Source organism: Cyrtonyx montezumae, unplaced genomic scaffold (assembly GCF_038088225.1).
Source record: "Cyrtonyx montezumae isolate F1298 unplaced genomic scaffold, pur_monq_1.0 scaffold_31, whole genome shotgun sequence".
NCBI classification, from domain to species: Eukaryota; Metazoa; Chordata; class Aves; order Galliformes; family Odontophoridae; genus Cyrtonyx; species Cyrtonyx montezumae.
In genome coordinates, this window is record NW_027072036.1 from 4,117,676 (window position 1) to 4,144,618 (window position 26,943).

Consider the following 26,943-nt stretch of genomic DNA (forward strand, 5'->3'; position numbering starts at 1 on the left):
ACGCAGGGTGCCAGCATCCCTGCGGCACGGGGACAGCGGGGACACAGCGGGGACGCTGGGGACAGCGGGACTCCGGGGGCCGGGGTGCGGGGCAGCCGTCGGGGCGGGCCGATCCCGCAGCCCCTCGGGGTGAGAGTGTCGATGCGGGTGTGTGAGTGTGTGCGTGTGCGTGTGTGCACGCTCCACTCCGGGGCTTTGTGCGAGCCGCGCGCATCAGTGGTAGGAGGGGACAGAGCCGCTCCTGCGGGCGCACCGACAGCCCGGCTCCGCAGGTGCCGCCCGCCCGGCTCGGCACGGCTCGGCTCGGCACTGCACGGGCACGGCACGGTTCTCTTTGGACCCGCACGGCTCTGCTGGGCACGGCTCGGCGCACTACGATGTGCCATGGGCGGCCGCTCCGGCTGAGCCCCGGGCCGCAGCCCCCCGCCCCGCTGCCCCTGGGGCCGTAGGGCCGCGGCCCCGAGCCCTGCCCGACGATGACCCAGCCGTGGCCGGCGCTCCGCGGCGTGCTCTGGGAATACTGCGCGGCTCTCCTGCTCGGCGGCTTTTGGGGGCAGTGCTCGCATGGGATGCCGCATGTCATCCGGATAGGTAAGGGGAGAGCGGAGGGGGGGGGGAATGCGGTGCGCTGCCCCGCCCGGGGATGGGATGCGGGGAGAGGGGATGGAGCCGGAGCATCCCAGCGCGGTGTCGGGGCACGGGGTGGTGGGGGGCTGTGCCCTGCCAGGGGGAGATGGGCACGGTGCTGGCGCGGAACGGTGATGCTGAGGATGGTATGAGGAGCGTCGCGGTGCCCGGTGCGAGGAGGGATGCTGTGCCCCGGAGTGGGGGATGTTTTGCTTTAGAGAGTGGGGTGCTCTGCCCACGAGAATGGGAAGCTGTGTCACCGGGAGAAAGGGATGATGTGCTTTCAAAGGGGGGAATGCTGTACCCCAAAGAAGGGGATGCTGTACCCCAAAGAAGGGGATGCTGTGCCCCGAAGAGGCTCTGCTCCTGGAGAAGGAGATGGTGCGCTCCTGAATGGGGGAATGCTGTGCCTTGGAGAGGAGGATGCTGTGGCTTCAAGTGTGGGATTCTGTGCCTCGAGAAAAAGGGGATTCTGTGTCCCAGATAAGAGGATTTTGTGCCCCAGAGAAGGGGATGCTGTGCCCCGGAAAAGGGGAACGCTGTGCCCCGGAGAGGGGGATGCTGTGCCGGTGCAAGGCGGGTGCTGCTGTGTGGCTGTGAGCAGAGGTGTGAGCCTGCTGCAGGAGGGGGGGATTGTTCGGAGGTGCTCTGACCACGGCCCGGAGAAGCAATCAGCTCAGCCCAGGCACGGGGTGCTGCCGTGGGGCTGCGTGGGGCAGGCAGTGCCGGGAGCCGTGCTGAGCCCGCAGCCTGCAAGGTGCTACGGCGCTGCTGGGGGCCGGGTGGTTTTCATTAAATAGCTGAGGTTCAGGGGGCAATTAATTTTTAATGATGTTACATAAAGTAATTGCACAGATAACAGCTTGGGAAAGAGGCGATGATCTTTCTCTTTCTAATTAAACTAGACGCAGAAGTGTGTCATGTAAAGAAAGTCTCCGATTCCCTGCTACATCCCATGCACTTCGCCATCAGTTCATATCCGCAGGGATTTGCTGTCTGCCCACAGCAGCGGTCAGGACAGGGTTACTGCCTCTCAGGGACCAGATTCCAAGCTGGAGAGAGGAGCAAAAAAATAAGAAACGAATAGATCTGTGGATATTTTTTAGTGAAAAACAAAACCAAAAACGGGACTTATTTATGCTGATGCGAGTGCCCAGCAGCCATGGGAAAGCCAGCAAGAGAAAAATGCCAGTCCTGAAGGGCAGCTGCGTTCTGAAACATTGCCACCTCCTGAAGGGCTGTGCGAGGGTGCACGGCTCTGACACGGAGCCGGGCTCCAGTCCCGTGGGGTCCACCGCCCTCCTGTGCTGCTGTGAGCAACCCACGCCACGCAGATGTGTCCTGAGAGTGCTGCAGCACCCCGAGCTGTGATGGGAAAGGTGGATACGGGAGATGCTCCGAGAGCATCTGTGGGGGTGTTCAGAACCAGGAGCATCCCTGGGGCAGCGCTTAGCTCCGTCGGGTTTTCCAGGGCTCAAAGCAGTCGCACAAAGGGGTACGGGAGCTTCCAGCAGGGAAACCGTGCCAGCCCTTCCTGAAACGCCGTGGTTGGGCTGCGGCTCTGCCCCCCATCACCGCAGGCACCGAGCTGAGCCGTGCCAGCACCGAGGCCGCCCCGAGCAGCAGAGCCATGCAGGGCTCCGTGCAGCCCCACCGCCGCTGCCAGCCACCGCCGACAGCTCAGCCCCTCGCTCAGCCCTCCCTCCACCTCCAAAACAGGAACAGAAAGCTCAGAAAGGAGCTGGATCGGCGCTGCAGGAAGATCTGCGTTCACCTGTGCTCTCAAAACGGGAGCAATTCCGGCCTCTTTCCCTGGGAAACCGCGGCTTCTCACCCCACCCCCACCCCCCGCATTCATTTGTGCAAAGCTGCTCTGGCTTTCAAGTAATTATTTTAATTATTAGGCGACGCCAAGAACCGGAGAACACTCTCATAGGTATTGTTTTAAAAGCGAAAATTAAAGCAGGGGAAACAGATAACTTTTCCAGGCTCCCCTGTTTTCCCCACGAAGCTGACAAAACAAATACAGCAGTGCTTCGGTTCTTCTCCAGGAGATATCGAGGAAAGGAAAGGAAGAGCTAAAAGTGCTCTTCCTCTCACATGTAAAACATAAATATTTAATCTACACATCTAAACATCATCTTCACAAATCCACGTACAAAGAAAGCCCAGTGCCTCGCTGCTGGCTTTTGCTGTTAATAGGTGGGAGTTGGGATCCAGCGCTTCCCCAGCAGCTGTTCAATTATTATGTGATGATAAATAAAAAACGTCGCATCCCAGAACAGTCCCAACATGTGCTCGGGGTGCTGCTGTGGCACTGGGATGTCCCAGCACACGGATGGGTGCCCAGGGATGGGAGTGCAGTGCTCCCATCAGGGCTGGGCTGGCAGCCAGGAGCTGAGGGGGTCAGCGTGGGGCAGCACTGATCTCTACGGCCTCCAGTCCTCGAAGCATCATCAGGATCCACTCGGGACGACTGTGCCGATGGATGGGCCATTAGCAAGGCTGAGATTAACAGGAAATGGTGCAAGCTGAAGTGTAGGAGCTCAGCCCGGCCCTGCTGCTCGTGTTGCTGGTGGCTGGTCCTGCATGCTCCCAGCTGCAGCACGGCCCTGCACGGGGCTGGCAGTGGGACTGCAACCCTGCAATGGAAAGCCACCCCCGCCCCACACCCTGCTTCCCTCTGCCCGGACACATTCCATTTTTCTCTCCTGTTTCAAAAGCAACCACCAGCACCGCTGCCTCTCGGCTCTTCTCCTGGTTTTGTATTTTCTTTTTTATGTACACATGTATTTCCCTGGGATGAGAGCCCTGTGCATGCAGCAGCAGTGCCCATGGGTTGGGTGGGGACAGTGCTGCTGTGGGAACATGGGCTCTGTTCTCAGAGCTACGTGCAGCCAGGGAAGGGCCGGGCACTGACTGCGTGCTGTGCAGAAAAGAGAGCCCAACAGGATCAAAATCAGCATGAAAAAACAAACAAACAAACAAAAAAAACCAAAAACCACCAGCATCGATTATTTTATATAAATACACAGAAAACAAATTCCGTGGATAATTACCCTCCTCTGTGTGATTGGCTTTTCGGAGGCTCATTACGCCCGCCTGGAATTTAATTCTGCAATCACCTTCCCACACACTGCAGGCAAAGTTGCCTTCAGAAACACAGCAGTGCTGGGGGGAACTGAGATGTGGGGGTGGGAGGGAGTGAGGGGCTCCTGGGGTCAGCACTGCACAGGGACCCCCAGGGCCGTGTTCCTTCGGGGCTCTGCTCCCACACCCCGCTGCCACTGAAGGGCTTTCTGATGTCTCCCCCTTTACTTTATCTTAAATAAATCTCTTTTGCCTCCGTGGCATTTTCTCCCGTGACCCCACCTGTATCTGTGTGGCCATGCACCCACTGCTGGAGCACCGTTGTGGGGGGGGGGGGGGAGATGCCCTGTGTGTGTCGGGGCAGCACAGCCCGGCGGTTTCAGTGTAAACTGTTTGGTGGTAAATTCATTCTGAATACATTTGAATAACAATGTTCCCTCTTTTATTGTGGAGCAGCCTAATTGTTTGATCTCGGCATCCTCGTGGGAGCACGATGCGGGAAAATTAAGATCAAACCACAAGAAATAAAAGGAAAAATAATCGGCCCTCATCCGTCATGGGGAAGGGGTACCCCGGGATGAGCAGAGCTGCACTGTGCCCGAAGTCACAGCTCTGAGTGGGAGACCTCAGAGGGGAAATGCACAGCGTGGGTCAGTGTGCAAGGAGGGGTTGGTGTGCACCGTGGGGTTTCCCTGCTCTGCTGCAGCACCCAGCTGTGCCGTGGGGCTGCCTGCTGGCCGTGCACCGCAGCCAGAATTCTGCTCTACCACCCTGAACTTGTTTCCCCCCCCTCCCCTTTTTCTGGATGCTCTTACTGACGAGAGCAAATGGAGGCTGGTGTTAGGAAAAGATTTTCCTAGAGCTTTCAAGACGCAGTCCAGCACAGAACGATACCAAAAGCAAAACCTGCACGCCTCTGGCACAGCACTGATGGGATGTGGCTGAGCTCCCACCCGGCCCCGCAGCAGCAGAGGGCACTGGTTCCTCGCCATCTCCCACTGCTGGGGGTGAAGCAGCAGCTCCAGCCACCTCCTCCCCCCCAGTGCTGCTCCAGTGCTGCATGGGACAGTGGTGCCTTGTGGGGAGGAGGCTCCAAACAAACCCAGCAGCACGCGTCGAAGCCTCCTAATCCGACATAGAGCATTTCTGTGCCGGTTTTGCTGCGCAGTCTTTATTCCCTCTTTTTGGCTAGAGGATTAATGCGGTGCCGTCTAGGCTGCCTTCCTCTCCCTTTGCACGTTCAGAAGGCTCTGGGGGAGGCAGGGAGCAAGCAGGGAGCACCTGAGCTCCGCAGAGGTGAAGGCTGCAGAGGGTGGGTGCAGGTGGGGGCTGCAGCTCTGGGCTCTGCAGGTGCTGCTGTTGGCAGTGGGACAATGCGTCACTGAGCACCGCAGCTTCCACGCCTCTAAAAACCCCGGGTCTGTGAGGCAGGACTGCCTCATTTCAGATGGATGGAGCGTGGTGGGGCTGCACAGCACTACTGATGTTCACTACCAATAAAAGCAGCTAATGTGCTTGCTTTTAGCACTCGTAAAGCCCCAAATAGGCTCAGGTCGTTACCAGAAGCAGCAGCTCGCAGAGCATCCCACAGGAAGGAGCCTTCCTCCTACCCCAGTGCTCAGCAGCATCTCCCTTCATGCACTGCATCTGCAGTGAGCACCGAGCACCACACAGCCATGGATGAGACCATTCTGCTATGGCTGGGAGAGCAGATAACCAGCAGCACATTGCTCTGAAACAGGCATTGCTTCCCAGAGCCACGCGAGGCTCAGTCCACACCTCTGCTCTGAACTTCACCAGACATACACCAAACAGCTCCAGAGTCAGAACAGCATCCCCGTTTAGGAAGTCTTTAAGCATACACACTGACCCGCCAGCACCGAGGGAACGAAACAAAGCCTTAAGATTCTGTAAGTGTTCACATGAATTCTTGAATTTGCACTTTGCTCATCGCTGGGAAGTGGGCACCAGGGAGCCCAGAACGGGGCGTGCAGAGCTGGTATGGACAGCATTACAAAGCTGGTGAGGCTGATGGATTGAAATGAGCCTTCCGTTCTTAACATCTGCAAACAGCAGCTTCGGGAGGAGTAGTTCAGTAGTTCACAGTGCTTCAGATGTCCAAGGCCACCGAGTGCTCTCACAGAAGCCACTGGATGCTCATTAGCTGGTAATGAGCTCTGATTGTGGAGGAGGGCTTCAAGGTGAGCAGGGCTGAGCCCCCCAGGGGAGCAGGGACATCTGCATCCCTAAACCAACAGCACCAGTACTGCAAAACCCAAACTCCATTGAAGATGGCCGTGGATGGTGAGAAACCAGAGAGAGCTGTGGGCGGCTTTGCTTTAATGAATAGATGGCTGTCATCTCCTCCTTATCTCCCAGGATGAAACAGTAAATAAAATCTGGTATAACCCACAAATTTAGCTGAGTTATGACTGTCTATTGGGACTGAAGTGTTAGACTGGGTGGTTGGTTTTGCAGCAGATGCAAAGCACTCAGACCTAAGTGATTCTAACAGCAGCGATCCCGATCCCACCCCTGTAGGGAGGAGGGCACAGCTCAGGTCACCCTGGGCTCAGCACACTGAGTTCAGGTGGGTTTGCCACCGATGGAGCAGTGGGCACTGAGCATAGGACCCAGAGATGGGGTGGGCACAGGGAGCTGCACCCAGTGCCGCAGGGGTCTGCATTCTTCCATTGTATCATGGCTTGAGTTGGAAAGGACCTCAACCATCATCTCATTCCAACCCCACAACAGCATAGCAGGGCTGCTCTGCTCAACCATCAGCCTGAGCATGGGCTGTGAAAGCTTCTGGGCTCCGTGCTCCCTGCAGTCCCTCCCAGCTCAGGGTTCCCTGACCCCATGAGCTCGAGGTCCTCCTGGGGACACCCCATGACCCTGGGATCCCCCCCAGCTCCCCAGCTCAGGAAGCTTTCCGTTCGCCTGCCCAAGACAGATCTATAATGTTTTCTCTTTCTTTCCTAACACTGCGTTCCTAGCACAGCTGGTGATTTATGGAATAATCCATTTAATACATTGAAGTGATCCATCAGTGGCGGATAATCAATCTGGCTCATGATTTTAAGTGTGCAAAGAGTGTATGTTGTGGACTTGTGTATATATTTTCACCCCGGATCACACCGTATCGTTGTCAGACCGAATAAAGTCTGCCTTGCCATCTTCCTTTCCCACTGACTTTTGTTTATGGTGTGTAAAAGGAAATCACAGCATTATATTACACCTTGTAAGTTTTACGGTGCTTGAGAGGTTTATGCAGTATGAATGTAAAGGGCAATGCAATAATGCAAAGGGCAGCGAGACATTTTTAAGCACAGAAGGATACACAAGGAGCTGCAGAGATAAATCTGGGTGGATAATCATCCCAAAGTGTCTCTCCTATTTATGAGATAAAAAGACATTCACTGCAAATCATGCTCCGGGTCACTTCTGCCCTGCTCTCTGGCTCTGCTTTGCATTACGGGCAGCTCAATTGTTCCTAATGGTGCTCCTGCCCTGGCACACAGCCCGGCTGTGCCGTGCCCGTGCTGGCTCACCCTGGAAGGATGCTGCAGCTCCCAGAGCTGCCAGGGCACGTTGGGCTTGCCCAGCTCAAGGACTTGTGTACAAGGACTGCTTTGTTGCCCTCTGGGAATCAGAAAGGGTTCATCCAGAGAATGAACTGTGGGAAGAAGCAGAAGGAATCCCAATTACCCAGACTGATGCTCGCAGATATATGTGGGGTGGGATCCTGCTCCTGGCTGGGCACAGAGCTGCCCACAGGAGTGGCTGTGACAACCCCCCCCACAGCACATCACCACTGTTAGGATTTTTAAATCATCAGGCCACAAATCGTGCTCAGATCTGAACACTCAGAATGCAGCATTCATAATTGGAAGCAGAGCTATAGACAAAACGCCATCAAAAACTCATCTGTTTTGGGAGCCCACGAGGACAGAAGTCCTGGGACCCCTCTGGGTCTGAATCCAGATCTGCATACCACCATACTGCAGCAGTGCTGTTACAGCTCTGAGCTGGGATGGGGACCTGTAAAAAGGAAATTCTTCATTTAAATTTCTGGTCTATAAATTCTTAAAGACTCGCTCTTCATTTATGGGGAAAGAAAACCATTTTCTTCCCCGTTTTATGCACTTACTCTCCTTAGGAATTTTTATTTCTGCAAGATCAGTTTTTGTCGTCTTTACTTTGAAGAAATTCAAAGTGAGTCCTTGGGTGCTCAGCTCCAGGGTCTGGTTCATCGTGTTTGAATGGAAATGGGCTCTTACATTTCTTTTTCCTATTCACCAACATCAAGGGGAAGGGGCTGTCCAGAAAGCATGCTGCATGACCTGGGATGAAGCTGGCAACACTTCACATTCACACAGAGCTCATCTCCACACCGTATCACCTTCCATTAGGACACAAGTTACAAACAGAAATGTCAACCAGAAACAATCCTCCACTCCTCCACCTTCATCCTGGCAATGCAGTAACCCCAGCAGTAATGACGTGGTTATCCCACCCTGACTTCATGTTTTAATTCCCACCCCCTTTCGTTCTCTCCCCATTCCTGCCTGGCTTTGATACCCCCTGCCCACCCGCAGCTCTCATCCATGCAAGGTTGCTTGAGACCTCACCTTGCCCCCTGCCCTTAGCACTGCTGTTGGGATTTCTGCTTATTCCAATGCTGGGAAGCAAAGCATTCACTCTGTGCCCTCATTTCCTACAGACCCAGACTAATGTGGGCAACGCAGCACAGCCTGAGCCTGAGTTTTTGGGGGAGATGATTCCCCAGTGCACACAGCCACGTCACCCAGCATTGACATCTGTGGGTCTGGGCACTCACACACTTCTCTGTGCCCTCTGAGTTCATGAGGAAACCAATTTCGGTGTGAAATATGGAAGTTTATGCCAACAGGACCATAATTCGTAAACTGTTCTGACAGCTGCAGTTTGAGAGAAAGCACAGAGAAAGCAGAGCAATAAACCTTGCCATGGAGGGAGCGGACTTGGGAGGCCTGGAAAGAATTCCTGTCCCAGGATTATTTGTGATCATTACAAAACAAAATGCATTTTTGCATTTTATCACTAGAATATGACTCGCAAACCCAGGAGGGAACGACTTGATTTTTCCTGTGTGACTGTGCTACTTCAACCTGATGTTCTTATATACATTTCCGTGACCAGTTCAGCCCTCGCTCATGATTCATAGCGACAATAATGATTTCTAAATAGTCGGGATGTTCTGGGGTTAACCACTGATTTCAGTGGGCAGAATGGAGGCACTGACAGTGATGGATTTCAAAGGGGATTGGCTGGCGGTGCGCCGCCGTTTTTCCTCTGGATTGCTTTAATGGTGCTAACAGCCTCTAATAGGGAGCACGGATTATTTATGTTCTTCAGTAGGTCCTCATTAATTTCACAGTGTACTTGGTTGGAGATTCCCAATTTCTTGGTTTCCTAATTAGCACTTCAGGTTCAACAAGGCAGAGCAGTGCAAACGAGTTCTGAACGTACGATGCGCTCCGAGACGCACTCGGGAGTGAGATGTTGCAGAGGTACTTTGTGCAGTCAGCACTTTGTCTGCTCAGAGTAACATCCCCAAGGGCAGACAGCCACGAGGGACAGGAGGACACGGGATAATGGTGGCACCTCTCCAACTGACCCACCTGGCACACATGGGCACCATTGGGGGATACAAAGCCATAAGCATTCCCTCGCCCCAGGTTGGACCCTTAGGGCTCACTGACTGCAAGGAGAAGGGCAGGAGGATGGGGGGTGGCAGCTCCATGGACAATTCTGTCCCCAAGGTGTGCTCCTAGCACCGTGCTCTGCCAGCACAGAGCATGCATCCAGCAGGGCAGCAGCACCCGCCCATTGCTTCACAGGATTGCTCCTCGTAGCAGCACCGTGGTGCAGAAAGCTGCAGGAGGAACAATCTTAACAAGAAGGTGAAGCCAATCCTGAATTATCCATCACCATGGTTACTGGGCTGGCTACACCTGTTGGTTCTGGTGTGCTGCTCCTGGTGGAGGCAAAGCCCCATCCCACGGCCTTCCCTTCTGCAGTGCCCCGGAGATGAGACACAGCCACCACAACGTTCATTAGGTACTACAATGTCAGCCTCAAAGCCAGCACATGACTAGCTGCTTTTTTTTGATTGTAACACGGCGATTTGTAAGAGCTGCGTTGCCTTTACAGACTTTCAAAGCTTTATTTTTAGAAAAGTATTTTTTGATCTTTCGCTAGCTCCCGTTCTGCCCCGTAACAGACTCCCCGCGTGGCTTTGAACAAATGACTTTGCTTTTTCATGCTTCAATTCCATACTTGCTGAACAGGTCCAAGCCCACCCCATGCTGCTCTGGGCTTAAGGGGGAGGGCTCTAAAGCATGGGAATAGCAGGGAGATAGATGGACAGTGGTCTGAAGCAGAGCAAAGAGGCAGAGCAAGCACAGCCCTACTGAAGAGACCACAGCCTGGGAGTATAGGCACTAACTTGAGTCATTTTGGGGGGAAAAAAACACATTATCCTAAATACACTTGACTGCTTATTTATTTTTAAAGTTATTTATTGAAATTTAACAACTGTTTACTCAACATGGGACTGGAAAGCCTGAAAACATACTCCTAATAATCCCTTGGTATTTAACTAACGTACAATAGTCTGTGCTATTACATCCTAATTATACAGCCCAGCATCACAGCCCAACTACTTGAGGCAGTAATTAGCAAGGAGCAGGCTCCCAGTGCCCAGCTCCTGCTCAGGTCCATGCAGTGCTCTGCCCCAGCTATGAACACAGAGGGACACCCACCCAAGGATGGCAGCTCCCACCAAAGGACAGCTCTGCCTCTCAGAAAAAGGGAAATCCCAAACCCTGCAGTGTCTGGAAGAGGAGGTGACAACAGCACGATGCGACGTTAATTCATATCAGAGACATATATATATATATATATTGCTTTTAATTATCAGCCTGAGAGTCAAAACTAAGAAATATGGAGACACGTGTGACTGCCTCAAGGATGGAGTGCGTTGGTTCATTCCAGGGCTTAAATACAGCTCTTAATTGTGTGGCTGATGACTCTGTGTGTTCCCAAACCACATCCATCTCACTCAGAGGTGGAGATCGGTGCTCCAGGGCCTGGGATTGAGGAGAGCAGAAGTTTCAAACTGAAAGGGGAACAGCAACATCCACTCCTTTGCTGTTCCAACCCCTCTGAAATAATGTCTGGACTTCATGTATTGCTAATTACATACACTGGTGTTCTGTGCTATTTAATGCCAGCCAGTGATGGATGGTCTATAATCTTATATAAGAGAGAGCACATTTGTTTTCTAAGGGTAACTGCACACAATCTGTTATTGTATAACGCTGAATACTTTGCGGGTTGGTGCCTTTCATTGCTGAGCATAGAGCCAGGCCTCCCCGACAATAACCCCCATTAATCAGGGCCTCCCCGGACCACGATGTCTTCTTTGCATGTCTAAGCTCGCCAGGATCACGCTCTGAAAAACCTCCCACCGTTCTTCCCCGCTTTTCTTTTGCTTTATTTGCTCTAAATGGGAAGCATCCTCCCGGTGCAGCTCTCATCGTTTCAGTCGTGGCTCCAATTTGTCAGAATTTCCACTGCTTTTAAACCGACAGCTCGAAGGGGTGGGGACAGCTGCAGCTCTCTGAGAGGAGAACTTCACCGAGGGAGGGTTTGACTTCCTTTGGTTTGCACGGGAGCTGCTGAGTGTCCAAAGCTTAAAAAAATGCAGCCCTTCATCCAGGCCCTGAGATGGATTTGGGGGAGAGGTGTTCTGAGGGCACCGAGGAGATGGAGAAGCGCGGGTGAAGGTGGCACCGAGCTGTGCCACGCGCTGCAGAGCACAGGGATGGATTCCTGTAAGGTCTGCTGCTTCAGCTCAAGGGTCCATCACTGCACTTTGATACAGCTCAAACTCACAGCTGCTCTATGCAGGTGGAAATAGGGTCCCCTGAGGAAGTTGGAGGCTGTGGTGGAGTTGGAGTCAGCCTTTGTTCCCAGGTCGCAGCTATAGGGTGAGAGGCGATGGCCTCGAGCTGCTCCAGGGGAGGGCCATGTTGGGTACTTGAGGAGGGTAAGCCCTGGATGCTGTGCTTATCCCACAGGGAGCATCACCCAGTGCCCCTTGTCATGCTCTTACGATTTTTCATTACTGATCTTCCACATCCTACAAAGAAGCAGTGACTTCACCCAGCAGCACTGCACTCCCAAGGCAGACCCAGCTGCTCGTCCACCCTCGGAGGGCAGCTCCTTCATGGCAGGCTGACAGCCAACACAGAACCGAGCACCAGATCGTGTCCGAGCAGCTCAGAGCTGTGCCAGCATCGCTTCAGCTCCAGCTGCTACACACTGCTTCAGAGGAGCGGTGCCACCCCAGGTTACACCACGCAGTGAAAGTTTTTGGGTGTCCTCTATTTATTTATTTCTTTATTTTTGCCCGCTACGTTTCAAACGCTTCATTGTCGAACCGCTTTAAAAGCCCTTATTTATAAAATGTGTGCGTCTCTTTCAGCTTAACTGAAAAGGCATTAAAATAACTGCAGCTGTGGAAAGAATAATTACAGCGAGTTTTGTCAAGGACTCTCTTGTCTGATGTTGCCATCTGTGACATGGTGAATGCAAAGATCATTCGAAACATAGGCAGTTAATGTAGAGAATGACTTGGGAGCTTTCGATATTTATGGTAAATTATTTAACTTTCTCGTTCGGTTTTATGGCCTCATTATTCCACGTACGGAGGGGCTCTGCTTTCTGTGTGGTTCTGCACTTTGATTTTCACTTTGCTGCTGCAGAAGTAGCACTTCACACATTGCAGTATTGTTTCAAGGGGACACTGCGCTGATCAGGTTATTTCCGTGCCCTCTGCCACCATCCTTGGTGCTTTTGGAAGAGTATTTGGAGAGAAATGTTGCTACTGGCCACAGGTGTTAATAGGCAGCCCTTCAAGCACGGGCACCACTGGGGGCTTGCTGCCCCACATCTCCCATCTCTTAGAAATTTGTTTTTAAGACTCCCACTATGAGGACATTGCCGCATTATGCCCTCCACCAGCCCTCTAACCACCAAATTAAGAGCAGGGAATGCCAGAAAGAAGAGGGGAACTTGGTTTCCCAGGGGCCAGCTCCTGCTGGCTCTGTATCCCCGCAGTGTGCTCAGCAGAAGGGGGCTCCTACTGACACCCAAGTCTGCACAGAAGCACTTTGGCAGATGTGAACTGCACAGCAGAACTCAGAGCATCGTTCTGACAGCCAAAGCTGCATCCGTCCCCGTTTGGAATATGCAAAATATCAATGGGAAGGGAGAAGGACCTCCCCCTTGTTCTGACAGCCCCTTCCCAGCCTCCGCCTCCTGCAGCCTGTGGCCCTGCCTGCTCCAGCTGCTCAACATCTGGCCATGCCCATGAGCTGCAGTGCGTCCCCACCAGCAGCACGCTGTCTGAGGGCACGAGGAGCAATGTCTGGAGAGCACCGTCTGCGCAGCCCTGCGAGTTTGGCACTGCCAGGTGCACGAGCAGGAACAACTCCACGCAGCAAAACATAATCACAAAGCGTTTCCCTTGCTTGGCATCCCCCTGTGCACGCAGAACATCACCCCTTGCCAGCTGGGAGCCTCCCTGGGTACATCCACACTGCACACTTCTCTGATGGACGCACAGAGAAGCCAGGAGCCAGCAGTTGTTCCTCAGTTCAAAGGGCTCTTCTCTGCACCCTCCCACATTTTATATATGGGGAAGAAAACTGTGGAGCACTTGCTCTGCTCAGAGGGAGGTGGGCAGTGCCAATGGGGTGCAAACATCCCCAGCCCCATGCTGACGTCATTTCCCAGCTCATGGAGGGAAGACTCCCTCAGCTGTTGGTAACACAATGCTGCTTAAGGATCTGTCGGATGGGGAAAGCCCTCCTCTGAAGACCATAGAAGTCTGTGCCAGCAGCGTAGGCTCCTTTTGTCCATACGTTCCCTTCCTGTGCACATAAAGGAGCAGATGGCCGTGCCCTGCAGGCGGGCGTGCAGCCGGGAGGACACGTGTGTGCTTGCATGTGAATGCACACTTCTCTGAGGGGTGTGGGGGCACACACAGCTCTGCGGTGTTGGTACCTCCGAAGGAAGAAGACACACAATTCCGGGGTGTGCTGTTGACCTGGGCATTGATTTTTCTTGGTACATCTGCAGTGTAAGGGTATGCACAGAGGTATTGGGCACAGTGTGGCCACACACCTCTGACACTGCGAGGCTCACTCACCAAGTGATCAGATCACTTGAGCCCTTGGATGTGCACTGAAATGCCACCAGGCCGAAGAGCCCTGCATGACATCCATCCAAATGCAGTGGATGGCAATGGGAGATGGGCTCAGGGGCCACGCTCGGTGCCATGAGTCCTTGCACTCTTTGGCTTCTTTTCCTCGTTAACTCAAATTAACATTCATACTACCAGATCTACTGGGACGTGCCTTCCAGAATCACAGACATTTCTGTTATGGTCAGGATTAATCACAAGGGATAATTAGAGTATTAAATGAAATAATTAGAACATTATGACTCTAATAACCAAATTCATGGATATTAGCTCCTGAGAGAAGACAAATACGGCAGAAGTTCTGATGGATGCCTCTAGCTGCACTCATTGCTCTTTGCATTTTCCATTTCAACACTCCCAAACATCATCCACACTGCAGCAACTCCCCGTCTGAGGGGACAGGGGGGTTGCAAGAAGCACTGACGGAGCAGCAATGCTTTGTAGCCCCAGCACGTGCTGGGCCTTAACATGCAATGGAGCTTACAGCACAGAATGAGCAGAGAGGTTGTGGATGCCCCATCCCTGGAAGCACTCAAGGCAAGGCTGGACGCGGATATGGGCAGCGTGGTCTAGTGGTTGGCAACCCTGCCCTGGCAATGAGGTTGAAACTACATGACATTTGAGGTCCTTTTCAACCCAGGCCATTCTATGGTTCTGTGATTATCACCTTCTCACAGTGACGGGCACGCAGAGCTCTGTGCCACACGCACCATGCTGTCCCAATGCAGCCCCCTGCAGCAGCTCTGCACTCCACTCCTCTGCACAGAGAATACATGGCAGCACTTCAGGTCCCCGAATTCCTTCACAATACGCAGTGATAAGAAAAATTCTGCGTCACTCCAACAAAGCAGTCAAAATCCAGTTGCAAATGCTGTGCTGTTTATTGATAGCTCCATAATACAGGCGAGCTAGGTTGCCAGACAGCTGCATTTCCTGGCATTTAAAAGGAATTCACTGTAATGTATTGTAATACATTAGCATAATAATTGGTAAGCATTCGCAGATGAATAGTTTACTGACTGATAGATTTTGTACAGAAACTGTGAAGGTTACATGGAGGGTGAAAACATTTCACTGTGTCAATGAACATACTTAATTTTTCTGGAAGTGCTATTTAAATTGTGCAGCGCTGGGGCATTAGCATAACAAAGACATAATGCATGAGTCTGTGCCGTAATGGGGGGCACTGCCCCGTGGTCCCTCCATCGGGTGACCCACGAAACAAGGGGTTGGTGCTGCTCGTAGTGGAGCAGGGATGGCTGCTCCCTGTGTGTGCTCAGTGTGAGCATCCCTGTGGGCAGCTCACAGTGACTACGTGGGCTTTAGAGGACCGCAAGCGATGCAGAGATGAATAATTCCATATGTATCAGCTTTCTGCACTTAGCATAGAATTAGAGAATGGTTTGAGATGGATGGAGCCCTAAAAGGGCACATGGATACCCACAGCTCCACCCGTGTTCAGGACCCCCTCCCCTGACCTGTGCACCCTGTGCCTCACTGCCCTCATCACAAACAACTTCCCCCTTACACCCAGTCTAAATCTCCAGTCTATACCCAGCCTATATCAGACATGTCTGTGCTTCACCAGACTTCCACCACAGCTCGGGACACGATGTCACCCCCAGCTGGGGCAGCCTGGCAAGGTTTAGCTTGCTGCTTTATGTCTGCTCCCAGTTACACCCTGGATCTGATGCACTGCCACCACTGGGTCCCCCAGAGACTCATGCGATGCAGCTGAGCCCTCATCCTCCTCGGTCTGAAGCAGAACAACAACTTTTCCATTATCTCAGAGGAACCAGAGAAGTGGATTGAAAGGGGCAGAGCTGAATCTTTTGGACAGAAAGCCTTTTCATTTTTAAAAGCATTTTAAGCCAGATTCTTGCTTGCCATTATATATGTTAATTCCACAGTCCCTCGGCATAAACTGGGGAAAACAGATGTGAGGAGGAATGTGATGTTCCTGAGGATGAGAAGACAAAGCTTTCATCTCCACTGTGACCACATGGAGAAGATCAGAGGGATGCAGAGGCTTTGCTGGTGGAGGGATCCCCAGTCGCTGTACCACATGGCCAACACTCATCTCCACATCAGGAATGGGTTTTAAAAATAAATCAAAGGACCAAAACCACTTCCCTTCAGCACCATTATCTTACCTGCTGTTTCTCCCAGAAATGTACACAATTTATGTGTTCCAAGCTTTCATCTGAACAGCAAACTCTGGGGTTCGATGCATTTCTTCCAGGGATGGTGGAAGGATGAGATCAGACCACATTTAATCTTCGATGGCATCTGTGCTTCTGCTTTTCAGAAGGTTCCTATGCACAGAGAGGTGAGGTACCAGCAGGGTTTGTGCCCAGCTTTGGATCTGGTAGCACAACTCCCTATGGTCCTCCTAATCAATGAGTAACACAGGACAGACCCTGCAGATTAAGAAAAGCTTCCTGAAGGCAAAAGCATTTCACTGCCAGAAGGGATGCTCCGGGTAAGGATGGAGACACTTAGGACTGCAGGTAAAGAAATCCACTGGTGGAAATCCCCCACAGACAGACAGACAGACCAACCTGAGCAGAGCTGTTCCTGCTGCAGCCTCACCGGAGGCTGAATGAACACAGCAGATCTCCTGCTCCTGACATTTCAGCCCTTTTTAGCCCTTTGGGGTTAACCTAACACTGCCTGTGGCTGTACACAGACGTGACCTGCCTGGCATTCCTCATCTAATTGATAACAAGGAAACTGAAATGCAATTTATGGTAACAGATTCCTTCCTGCTTTACAGTTGCAACGTGTTTCATTAACACTTCTACGGCAATTTGCACTATTAGGGAAACATTTGCTTCCAGTGAGAAGGGAGAAAATTGAACAATACGGAGTGTAATTACAGAGTCAGTGTGACACGTGTTGGTCCTGCCACCATGCTGTGGGTTCCCAGCAGGGAAAGCTGCAGGGAAAGCTGCAGGAATTGCATCACTGCTCCCTTGCAGTGTCCCTGTGCTCTCTGAGAAGTACAGAGTGAGCTCGGCAGGACTGCCGTCACGGGCCCTGCTGGTTTTAGGAAGGTTTTGCTAATCTACACGTGCTTGACTTCACTGTAAGAATCACACAGACTCCTCATTCTGTTTGAAATGAGTGTGACAGTGATAAAACTGGCTGATTTTAGGCACGGCACTGACTACAGATCCACTGACTAAGAAGATGCACCAATTCCTAAAACCTTATGTTCAAAAGGAGGGATTTGACAGCGCGCTCCTCTGCTCAGAGGTAGAAGGTCTCTCCTGAGCAAGAACAGCCCCATACAGAGCTTGGTACACCTCTATAGCACCACATCTATGGTACCTCAGGTCATGGTTTAGTGGTGGCTTCACAGTGTTAGGCTGAGTTGGACCTTAATAACACCACGGTTCTACTTAATCCTACACCCTGTATGTTAGGAGCACCAAGAAAGGGCATCCCACGGTGAGATGCTCTGCGAACCCAACATCATCAGTGGCCCTGAACAGAGCTCCCTGCAAAGGCATGAGGTCAGCTCAGCACAAGGACTGCAGTACCCAGAGTGCTGATGGGTGCACTGGAAACACTGGGGGAAGCCCCAAATCCACCCCGACCAACCCCACAGTGAGCAGCCACCAAAGCCAAAGGAGCAGCACAAGGACCTGAGCAGATGAGCTCTGCAAATGCAGCTGCACCACTCTCCTGCAGCCCAGGGTGCACTGGGCTCCTGCAACTTGAAAGGGAACGGCACCGCCAAACACCAAACACTCATTAATTTTTACTTCTGCTGCTTTAAAAGATATCTATTATTTATTCCTGCTCAGATATATTTGATAATTAGCACGAAAGAGAAATCTAGCGGCAGATGGGGACATTCCTGGGGAAAATTTCAGCGCTGAATATTTCATAAAGTACAAATGTAACGTTCAGCCCTTTGCTTCGGATCGAGCGCGGTTTGCAGACAATTGGTGAAGCTGCAAAATAAAAACACAGAAAGAAAACGACAAAAAAAAAGGTTATTTGCCTAACAAATAAAAGGCGCTTTATTAAAAACATCACTTCTTAAGCAGTCCTGAGGACTACGTGGAAATGCGTTCTCATGCTTTGATGCTTTGTGCCAGATGGAGGTGGATCACTGCTGTCCATCCTGAGGAGGTGAGCATCCCCTGGGGGTGGAGGGCTTTGGGAAGTGGATGCCATGCAAGGAGCTGCCAGCAGGAGGTTGTCCTCCACCCAATGGCCAACGTCATCATTCTAAACACAACTGGAGGAGCACAGCCACCCCCAGAGCCCACAGTGTGTGTGGGGCCAACACTGCCAACCCCCCCGGTGCCGGCACCACGTAACAGCAGCCAATACCTGGGCAGTCCATCAGTGTGCTTGCTGGTGCTGTTCCTCCTCGACATTCCTCCCACTGATAAAAAACTGCAGCAAATTGAAGTTAAATTTCAGCTCTGTAAATAGACTTCACCAAACATATTGACGGTCTGTCACTGCAAATTCCACGAACGCTAAAAATTACATCACTAAAAGCATTCTTTTCCCCTCGCAGCTTGCCAGCAGCTGATGGCTCCCAAACCACACTGGTGCCTTTCCTGATGCTCTCCATAGGAGCACCGGTGGCTCTGGAGCCCTGCAGCAGCCCTGAGCCAACCCCTGGCCTCGTCCCGGAGCTGGAGCTGCAGAGATCTCTTTGGGGAAAAGCCCACAATTATGTCATCAGCTCAAACCTCTGCTGAGCAGCATCCTCACAGCACCTCCAGAGCACCCATCGTGTCACCCTGGGGATGCCCTGGAGCAGTGCAGGGCTGCCATAAACCCATGCCCCGGCGTGGGGTATTCACAACACTGCCACATCTATACGGGGCAACAGATGCCCCTGGGGTAGGAGGAGAGAGTATTTCACTGCAAAAGTGAAAAATAATAATGGGGGGAAGTGCTATCTCAGCTTTCTGCATAAGCAGCTCCACCGAGCAGTGCGCTGGCATATCGTTGGGAACAGAGATTAATAATTCCTGCGCTGAGTGGCGGTACCGCCTGATTTATGGCACGGATGGTATTATGGTCCCAGACTTTATTGTCCTCTAAATTATACTGCAGTCTATACAGGAGGCAGACAGGGATCTAAATCAAGGATTATTGCCTGTAAATTTGGAAACAAATAGTAGTTTTCCTCCCTCTAAATCACGGGGTTTGTGGCTTTTATAAGGTGAGCATTACGACTGTTCTGTGACCGTGGCTCTTGTTTCCTCCTGGCTTTTTCCTCCCTGCTCCCATCCCCACTCCCATTCCTGTCCCCATTCCCGCTCCCATTCCTGATCCCATTCCCACTCCCATCGCTGCTCCCATTCTTGCTGCTTGCTGTAGGGTCTGTGACTTTTTCTGCTGTCTCAGTGCAGTCCACTTTGCAGCAGTAATTGAAAAGGAGATAAGAGGAGCTGTCACCACCAGCCCTGCTCGCTCCGCTCTGCTCGCAGCACATTTGCAGGCGCCTGCACACTGTTTGTGCACTGTCATCCCGTGTCTGGATGCCTGGATCCTGCTCCTTTATTCCTGCCCTGCCCTCTGTGCTGCTCGGGATGCTCTCAGCCTTCCTGACAGGTCCCTGCTCTGACGGCACCACGCAGTGATGGTGATGGCAGCACAGAGCCCACCATCCCTGTGGGTCCCTTCCCAGCCCAGTATTCTTTGATTCTATAGAGCACAGCTGCAAAGCGCGGTGTCATAGAGAGGAGGCAAGGGCAGGATCCTGCACCCGCTGCTCCCGGCCCCATCCCTCCCCCAGGGGTCTGCAGGCACCCACCTGCACTGTGTGCTGCTGCCCTAACCATGGCCATAGTGCTGCCTCACAGTGCTGCCCTCCACTCAGTGCAGTGAAACACAAAGGACTGCGTGTGAACAGCTACCAGAAATGGCACTATCACATATGCACCTTTTTGCTGAGCACAAGGCTGAGTAGCAAGCAACGGCCTCATCTGGAACAGCAAGATAAATCCCAGCCCAGCAGCCCCTTTCTCGTTCCTTAAGTGCACAGTGCCCTCTCAGCACAAACCTCAGTGACAATTGAGCACTCAGCACTCCTAACAGCCCTCCCAGCATCCATCGTTCCTCCTGCTCTTCACAGTTCTGCTTTGTGCTGAAGTGGGGATCTGCACTTGAGAGATGCAAAAGAGGTGTAAAGTGCCACTTGACAGAGGTATGGGCATCTGCAGTGCCCTCGCACAGGGAATGGCACCGGGAAGAGCCCCAGCCCTGATGCACTGCCCTGTGCCCCTGCTCTGCTTTGCTTGGTCTCTGAGTGCTGACCCAGACACGATCCAGGCCCACACCAGGTGACAGAGCTGAGCTTTGAGCCCTGCTCCTCGAGTGGGCCCATCAGTGAGCCATCACATGCTTCTTTCTGGTGGGTTTTTTTACCCTTTTGTGATCTATAAAAAGCAGTGAAAGTGCTCTAGTGGAGCACCAGCACCAACGTCACCGCTGTGAGAGCCACTTCCCTCTGGCTCCTATTTTTAACCAACCTCCCGGCGTCCCCGCTGCCCACACGCTGCTGAGAGCTCTCCAAAGCTTAACAGCTTTGACATTTTCCTTTCTGTTTTCCTTCAAACCCATAACATCACCCGACTGAGCACTACAGCCTGTTTGCATCCTACTGCCTGCACGTACACATCCTGAACCCTAAGGCATCAGCGGGCACCGAGACATCCTGCTTCTGATGGTTGCAGATGAGCCAAACCCCATCCCACCCCCCTGTGCCCTCTGACCATGCCCCCCAAGTGCCACATCCCCCCTGGTTCTGAACACCTGCAGGGATGATGACCCACCACTGCTCCCTGGGCATCAATACATCATCCGAATTGTTCCCAACACCCAACCTGACTGAAGGCCTCGAAGACATTTGGAGGGTTCATTCCTCATGCACACACCCACCCCTCTCGTGGCTGCAGGGCTGGCACTGCCATGGCCACACTTTCCCTCCTCTGGAGCCCAAAGCTCTGTGGGGTTCAAAGGCCCTTGGCAGCATGCTATCATCTCCGGGTGGAAGATTATAGGCAGTACTGAAAATTGCACAAAATGCCTTCCCAATGACGGAGATTGCAGGGAGCCTGGGAAAATTACCTTTTTCATTACGGCTTAAAAACACCGCAATCTCAGCCTGTGCCTGAGATTCCAGGAACTGCTGCACTGCTCAGAACAGCACTGCTTGCAGAGAGCAGGGAAAATGGAGCCAGGTGCTCCAGGACCCCGCGACCGCTGCTCTTAAATCCCCACACTGTGGCTGCTGGAGAGCTTCCCGCAGCTCCCAGACAGCAGGGAGAGCTGCACGAGGGCTGTGCAAGGACTTCGTGGGCTGCCCGGGCTCCAGTCTTGTCTGGGTAAGGGAAAAGCTGCTCAGAAGTGCTGGGGCAGGAGCACAGCAGCAGGTGGCAGAGCCTGGGGCTCCAAAAGCAACATGTCTTGTCCCCAAAAACCTTTGGGGAAAAAATGTAGAAGGCGAAGCGTGCAAGAAATGTGGGAGATCCGAGAATTTACTCGACTGTGGAAATACATTTTCTTTGGCAAATCAGAGAAGTCAGATTTGGCCCAGAGCCCGTCCCGCTTTATTGCTGAACTGAAGCCAGTAATAAAATTAAAGAAACAGAAAGAAAAAAAGAAAATACAGCACCCAAAGCATAAAGAAATGGAAAAGGATACGAAACGGGTAACAATGGACATAAAGCAGAAGTGAGGCAAGGTAGAAAATGTATACAAAATGCTGAATCTGTCCTGGTCAGATGCTCATGGTCAGCACTGCAGATGGGCAGAGCTGCCATCCCACCACGAGCCAACGCATCAATGGGATACCAGGAGATGAACACAGTGCAGCTGCTCGCTGCAGAAGCAAAAGGCAGAATGGACTCTGCTACATATTTTCTGGTCTTCACATGAAAAACAACGTGCTGTCCCTGCTAAATGGGGACAGAACACAGCTCAGCATGTCTTAAAGCACGCCGTGCTGCTGCTGGAGAAAGGTGTTCAGGGGAAACGCACCGGTGTGGCACAGCTGCTCCAGTTCCCACTGCTGCTCTGTACATGTTTCCTCCACCCGGGTCAATTTCTTCCCCCATATTTATCAGGCAGCGCATCTTATTTCTTGAAGCAGTATAATAGTGGGGTGCTGGATAATATCATTAAGGTCGGTGGGAACAGATGCATCCTGGCTTTGAAAGCATTACTTCCAATTGAATCACCCGCGTGCATTCACTCTCGGGCAGCCCATGCTGTAGGGACACTTAATAACAACAGCTCCTCTCCTCCGCTCGCTCTCCCAGGGCACAAATCTAATACACTGCTTTCTGGCTGCACTCCCTGTTGCGTTTGAACTGAGTTTTTCCCAGCAGCTCCTTGCTGCTGATGGAGCCCAGTGCAGGCATTCAGTGTCGGCCACACAGTGCTGCTGTCCTGCTCAGCACCGTGCAACCAGCTGCTGGGTACCCGACACCTGCAGCCAGCATCGTCCCCAAACAAAAGTGGGAAGTGCACACAGGCACGGCGCCCATCAATACAGATTCATTGCAAGGAGCCCTCTCCCCTCGAAGCGTTGCCATTAAGAAAGATGTGCAAAGAGCTCTTCTGCTGCCACCTGACCTGTATGCATGCGGGCTGTCCCTTTTTATGGCACACCTGTAAGAACAGATTTCACGCCCCGTCGCTTTGCTGACAGCTGCATTTCCTGAGCTGTGCCTGGCGAGCACGTTGCCACCTTCAGCTGCTCCCCAAGGCGTGGGGCAGGGAGGTGCAGGGGCTCCAGGTCCTGCCCCGAGCTCTCCAGCATGCTGCAACTGCAGACAAGCAGCAGTGGGGCTGAGGAGTCCTGGGAACCTGCTTTGTATGGAAAAGCTTTGCTCTTCCTTTATCTGCTTGCTTTGTCAGAACAGGGAGTGCCAGCTCTGTGCAGGACTGTGTCTGCAGAGGTCTGAACGCTGCCACCATCGGTGCAGCAGCAATGGGAGGGCTGCTCCTACAAGGCACAGCAATGCCAGGCTTCCACAGCCCTCAGAACACATTAATTATTAAAACAATTAATAACAAACGCAATCATCAGAACGCACTCGTGTGGATAAAAAGGAGCAGTGTGTAAAAGTCCAACCCCAACCCAGCCCACCATGCCCACAGCCACATCCCCAGTGCCACATCTCCATGCTCCCTGGCAGCAGAAGACACGAGAGGCCCTTCCTGCTGACTTTCTGAGGACACTGCATCTGATGTTTGCATCTCCTCTAAGTCCAGTGGCAGCAGAATACCCACGGTGGCACATCCTCATTAGATTTTGGTGCTAATTGCAAACGCTGTTGAAAGCTGAGGTGTGCTGTTGTGCTGTAGCCTATGTGACCTCAGCAGGGGACGACAAAAGGAGCGTTCATCCTTTGAGGAGCTCAGGGAAGAGATGTGCATCACCACGGTGCTTTGGAAACTTTGCTGTGTGGTTATTTCAGGAGCAGAACAAAGACGGATTTGGGATCATTTCTGCAGTCAGTATTATTTCAGCCCCCAGCTCAGGCACGTGTGATTCCTCTTCCAAGCACTTTCTGTTCCCTTCCTCTTCAGCCCGATGTACCTTTGAAAGCCATCTGATCCAAGTGCCCTGAAGTGAACGAGGACACCTACATCAGGTGCTCAGGGCCCCACCCAGCCTGCCCATGGCTGTCTCCATCCATGCACATCCACCATACCTCCACACTGCAGAAGAAAACCATCAGAGCCAGGAGGGCCCACAGCGAAGTTTCTCCTTCCTTGAGACAAATCCCTGAGCACCAGCAGGGAGGGCTGTGAGACAAGCTCCTTCTGCTTCGCATAGAGGTGGGATGGATGCTCTTTTGTGGCAAACAAAGCTCCTGCAGCCTCAGGTTGCTGCTGAGTGCGCTGGGGGAGAAGCAGCAGCAGGCAGCACGCAGGGTGCATCTGTTAGGGCACTTTCAAGGGTACACTTGAAAAATTAAGACAACAAGAGAGCGTCTGCAAATCTGAAATACCACGGACACGTCTGCAGATTTGGAGAGCAGGCTCAACAGACAATGGAGCATCTGGTTGCAAAGCGCAGACAAAGCCAATAATCAGCCTGATGCTTATTTTTATATCATCGCTCGCTGCCGTGGCCGTGCCCTGCCTGCTGACAGGCAACCAGCGTGGGGGGGAAAGCGGCCACGACGTCGGGCAGCACGGGGAGCACGCAGCAAAATGCAGCTCAGAGGGAGAGGCAGGGAGCAGGTCCGTGCTGCACAACCCGTGGGGCAGCCCCATGGCACGCAGGGTGCCCGCAGTGTGGTGCCACGGGGGCAGGGGAAGCAAAACCAAGCCGAACGTAAAGTGACAAGTGGTGCTCGAGCAGGAAACGGTGCCTCGCTGAACTCTGCACATAAAATGAGTGGAGAGAGTGGAAAACGTCTGAAGCAATTTGAAGGAGTTTATTGAATCCCCGCAGGGAGCTCCAGATGGTCTGTGTGGCCAGCACGGCGCTTGTTGCTCATGCAGAAGCTGCCCTGAGTTTTCAGGAGCGTTTCTGACAGCAGTGGTGTGCAAAGCCCCACGGCCACACGCATTTCCCCTCTTTCCCCACCACAGCACTGCCGTGGGACCCCTCCCCTGCAGCCCCACGGTGCCATGCTCTGCTCACAGCCTCCCTCCTTCTCTGGGAATCAGACCTGCTCTCAGCCCTGTGCTGCTGCTTTACGATGGCAATCTGTTGTCATTGAGCTGTAGGCTGTTCCGTTCGGTTTTTCAGCCTCGTTTGGGCTGTGGCAGCAGATCCTCCAGCATTCTCCCTGTGTTCTCCCTAAAGTAGGAAGAAAAGTATCCGGGGTTGTCTTTCTCCTATTTGTGCATTTTTAATTGGACTGTAAATCCCACTTTGTTGTGTTTTAGAAGGTTATTTCCCAGTAGAACCATCTCTTCTTTGATGAGGGCAGAGATTTATCACCCAATTTCTGAGCTTTATGTTTCCCTTTCGGTGTGTTGCTTTAGCAGCTCCCTAGTTACACAGACAGCCCCTTTCCCCCCATCATTTCACAGCTGAATGTCCTCCAGCTCCTCCTCGCAGCGTGGCTCTCTCAGCACCTCCCCAGGACACACCTTGGCCCTCCCATGCCCCATTCCCACTTTCTCTCTCCCTGAGGATGCCCATAACCACTGTGCTGCAACATCATGGTGCCTTTATGGCTCTGCCCTGGGCACTTTGCACAACACCTCAAGGAAAGGACATCCGAGGGTTCATTTTCATACCCCCACGGAGAACATGGGGGTGACCTTCAATCCATCTGGTGCTCATTAATCAGTGGGCACAGCCCTACAGGAGCTGCCAGAAGCCCGCACTATTCAGTGCTGTTTAATGAGGAGCAAGCAGAGCCACAGCTGATTGTGGTACGAGCATCTCATACCCTGGGGATGAAGCCAGGTCCCCAGGTGTCCTCATGGCTGGCACGGTCCCTTCTGGGAGCTGAGATGCCCACGGACCCCTCTGCACACTCTGGTGGTGCTTAAGGAAACTCTTTGCTGACTCACAGCCAAGAAGCCACATCCTGCACTGTTATTTCAGACTGTTTATATATGAAGTATCTCAAGCGCAGACTTCAAAGGTGGCAGGAGAGCCCCAGGAGCTAATTGGCCCCGTTGTTTCCAGCACTGCTCCTGGCACCAGCACGGATCTGTAATCAGAGCAGGAGCAGCAGCAGCTATCAGTGTCTGATACTGCTCAAAAGGAGGAGAGCTCACAGAACGGTTCAGCACAGCTGAGAAAAATGGGTTTTTTTCCCCTCTTGTGAAAAAGGCAGCGCTGTTTCCGCTGGTGGTGAGTGAGCACTGGGAGGATCACGGGATCGCTGAGGTTGCAGAACCCTGCCAAGATCCCCCAGCCCACTGCCCACGACCCCAAGTGTCACACCCCCACGGCTCTGACCACCTCAGGGGACAGTGACCCCACAGCTCTGTGTTTCCCAATATCCAACTTTTTTCCCCTGGTACTTGAGGCCATCCCCTCTCATCCCACTGCTGTTACCCAGGAGCAGAAGCCGACCCCCCCTCACCACAACCACCTTTCAGGGCATTGCACCACAGACCCTGCCTGCTCCGAGGGTTTACTGCCTGATGCTCCCGTAACCAACCCAAAGCCCAAATCTATGCTCCAGACCCAGATACTTGTTTCAGCAGCAAGCCATGGAGCTCAGACAGGATCCCATGGGCTCAGAGGACTCAGCCAGAATGAAGAGCACGGCGTGCTAATCCCGTTAGGGTTTCCACACTCCTCCCGGAGCGTATTGCAGTGTCATTACTGCATTAAGGCTCAGCTACACAAAGCAGGAGCAGGGGCTGAACCAGCAGGATTTGGGGTTTCACGAAGCCTGCTGTCTCCGAGATAATGCATTATTTTCATCTCCGTTTGAAAGCGTGAACAAAAAAATGTGTTAGCTCAGTGTGAACGCTTCGGGAAGAGCCGACCGAATGCAGAAAGCCGAGCGCACAAGCTTGAGTGCACCCAAATTGACTCACGTTTTTGGGGAAGCACACACTTAATTACTACAATATAGAGGATGATTATGGCTATCAGAAGCGTGAGAGGTGAGCGTGGAAGGACACGGCCACGGGTATGCTGGGAGATGGCAGAGGAGGGGACAGGGATGGGGGCTGCTGCCCACCCAGGCTGGGGGGGATGGATGCACAGCAGCAGCCCCACAGGTGTAGAAATCCAGCAGTAGCCTTGAAATACTGCATCCCATGAAAAGGGCAAGTTTGGATTTAAAAAGTACATATGGGTTTCTCCTACCACCTCAGTCAGTAACCCTTTACCTGTGCTTCAGTTCGTGCTCCTCAGTAATCTCAATATCAGGTTGGATATCAGGAGAAATGTCTTCTCAAAGAGCAGTGATGCAGCAGCACGGGCTGCCCAGGGA

The 26,943-nt window shown here is 52.7% G+C and overlaps 1 protein-coding gene across 1 annotated transcript in view; it reads left to right on the top strand.

Moving 5' to 3' along the window:
- The first annotated feature begins 476 nt into the window (after window positions 1-476).
- GRIK3 (glutamate ionotropic receptor kainate type subunit 3) overlaps window positions 477-26,943 on the top strand; it is a 66,489-nt gene continuing 40,022 nt past the window's right edge. The window contains exon 1 of the mRNA XM_065744580.1: window positions 477-591. Within this exon, the coding sequence (XP_065600652.1) occupies window positions 477-591 (115 nt within the window). The remainder of the gene's footprint in view (window positions 592-26,943) is intronic.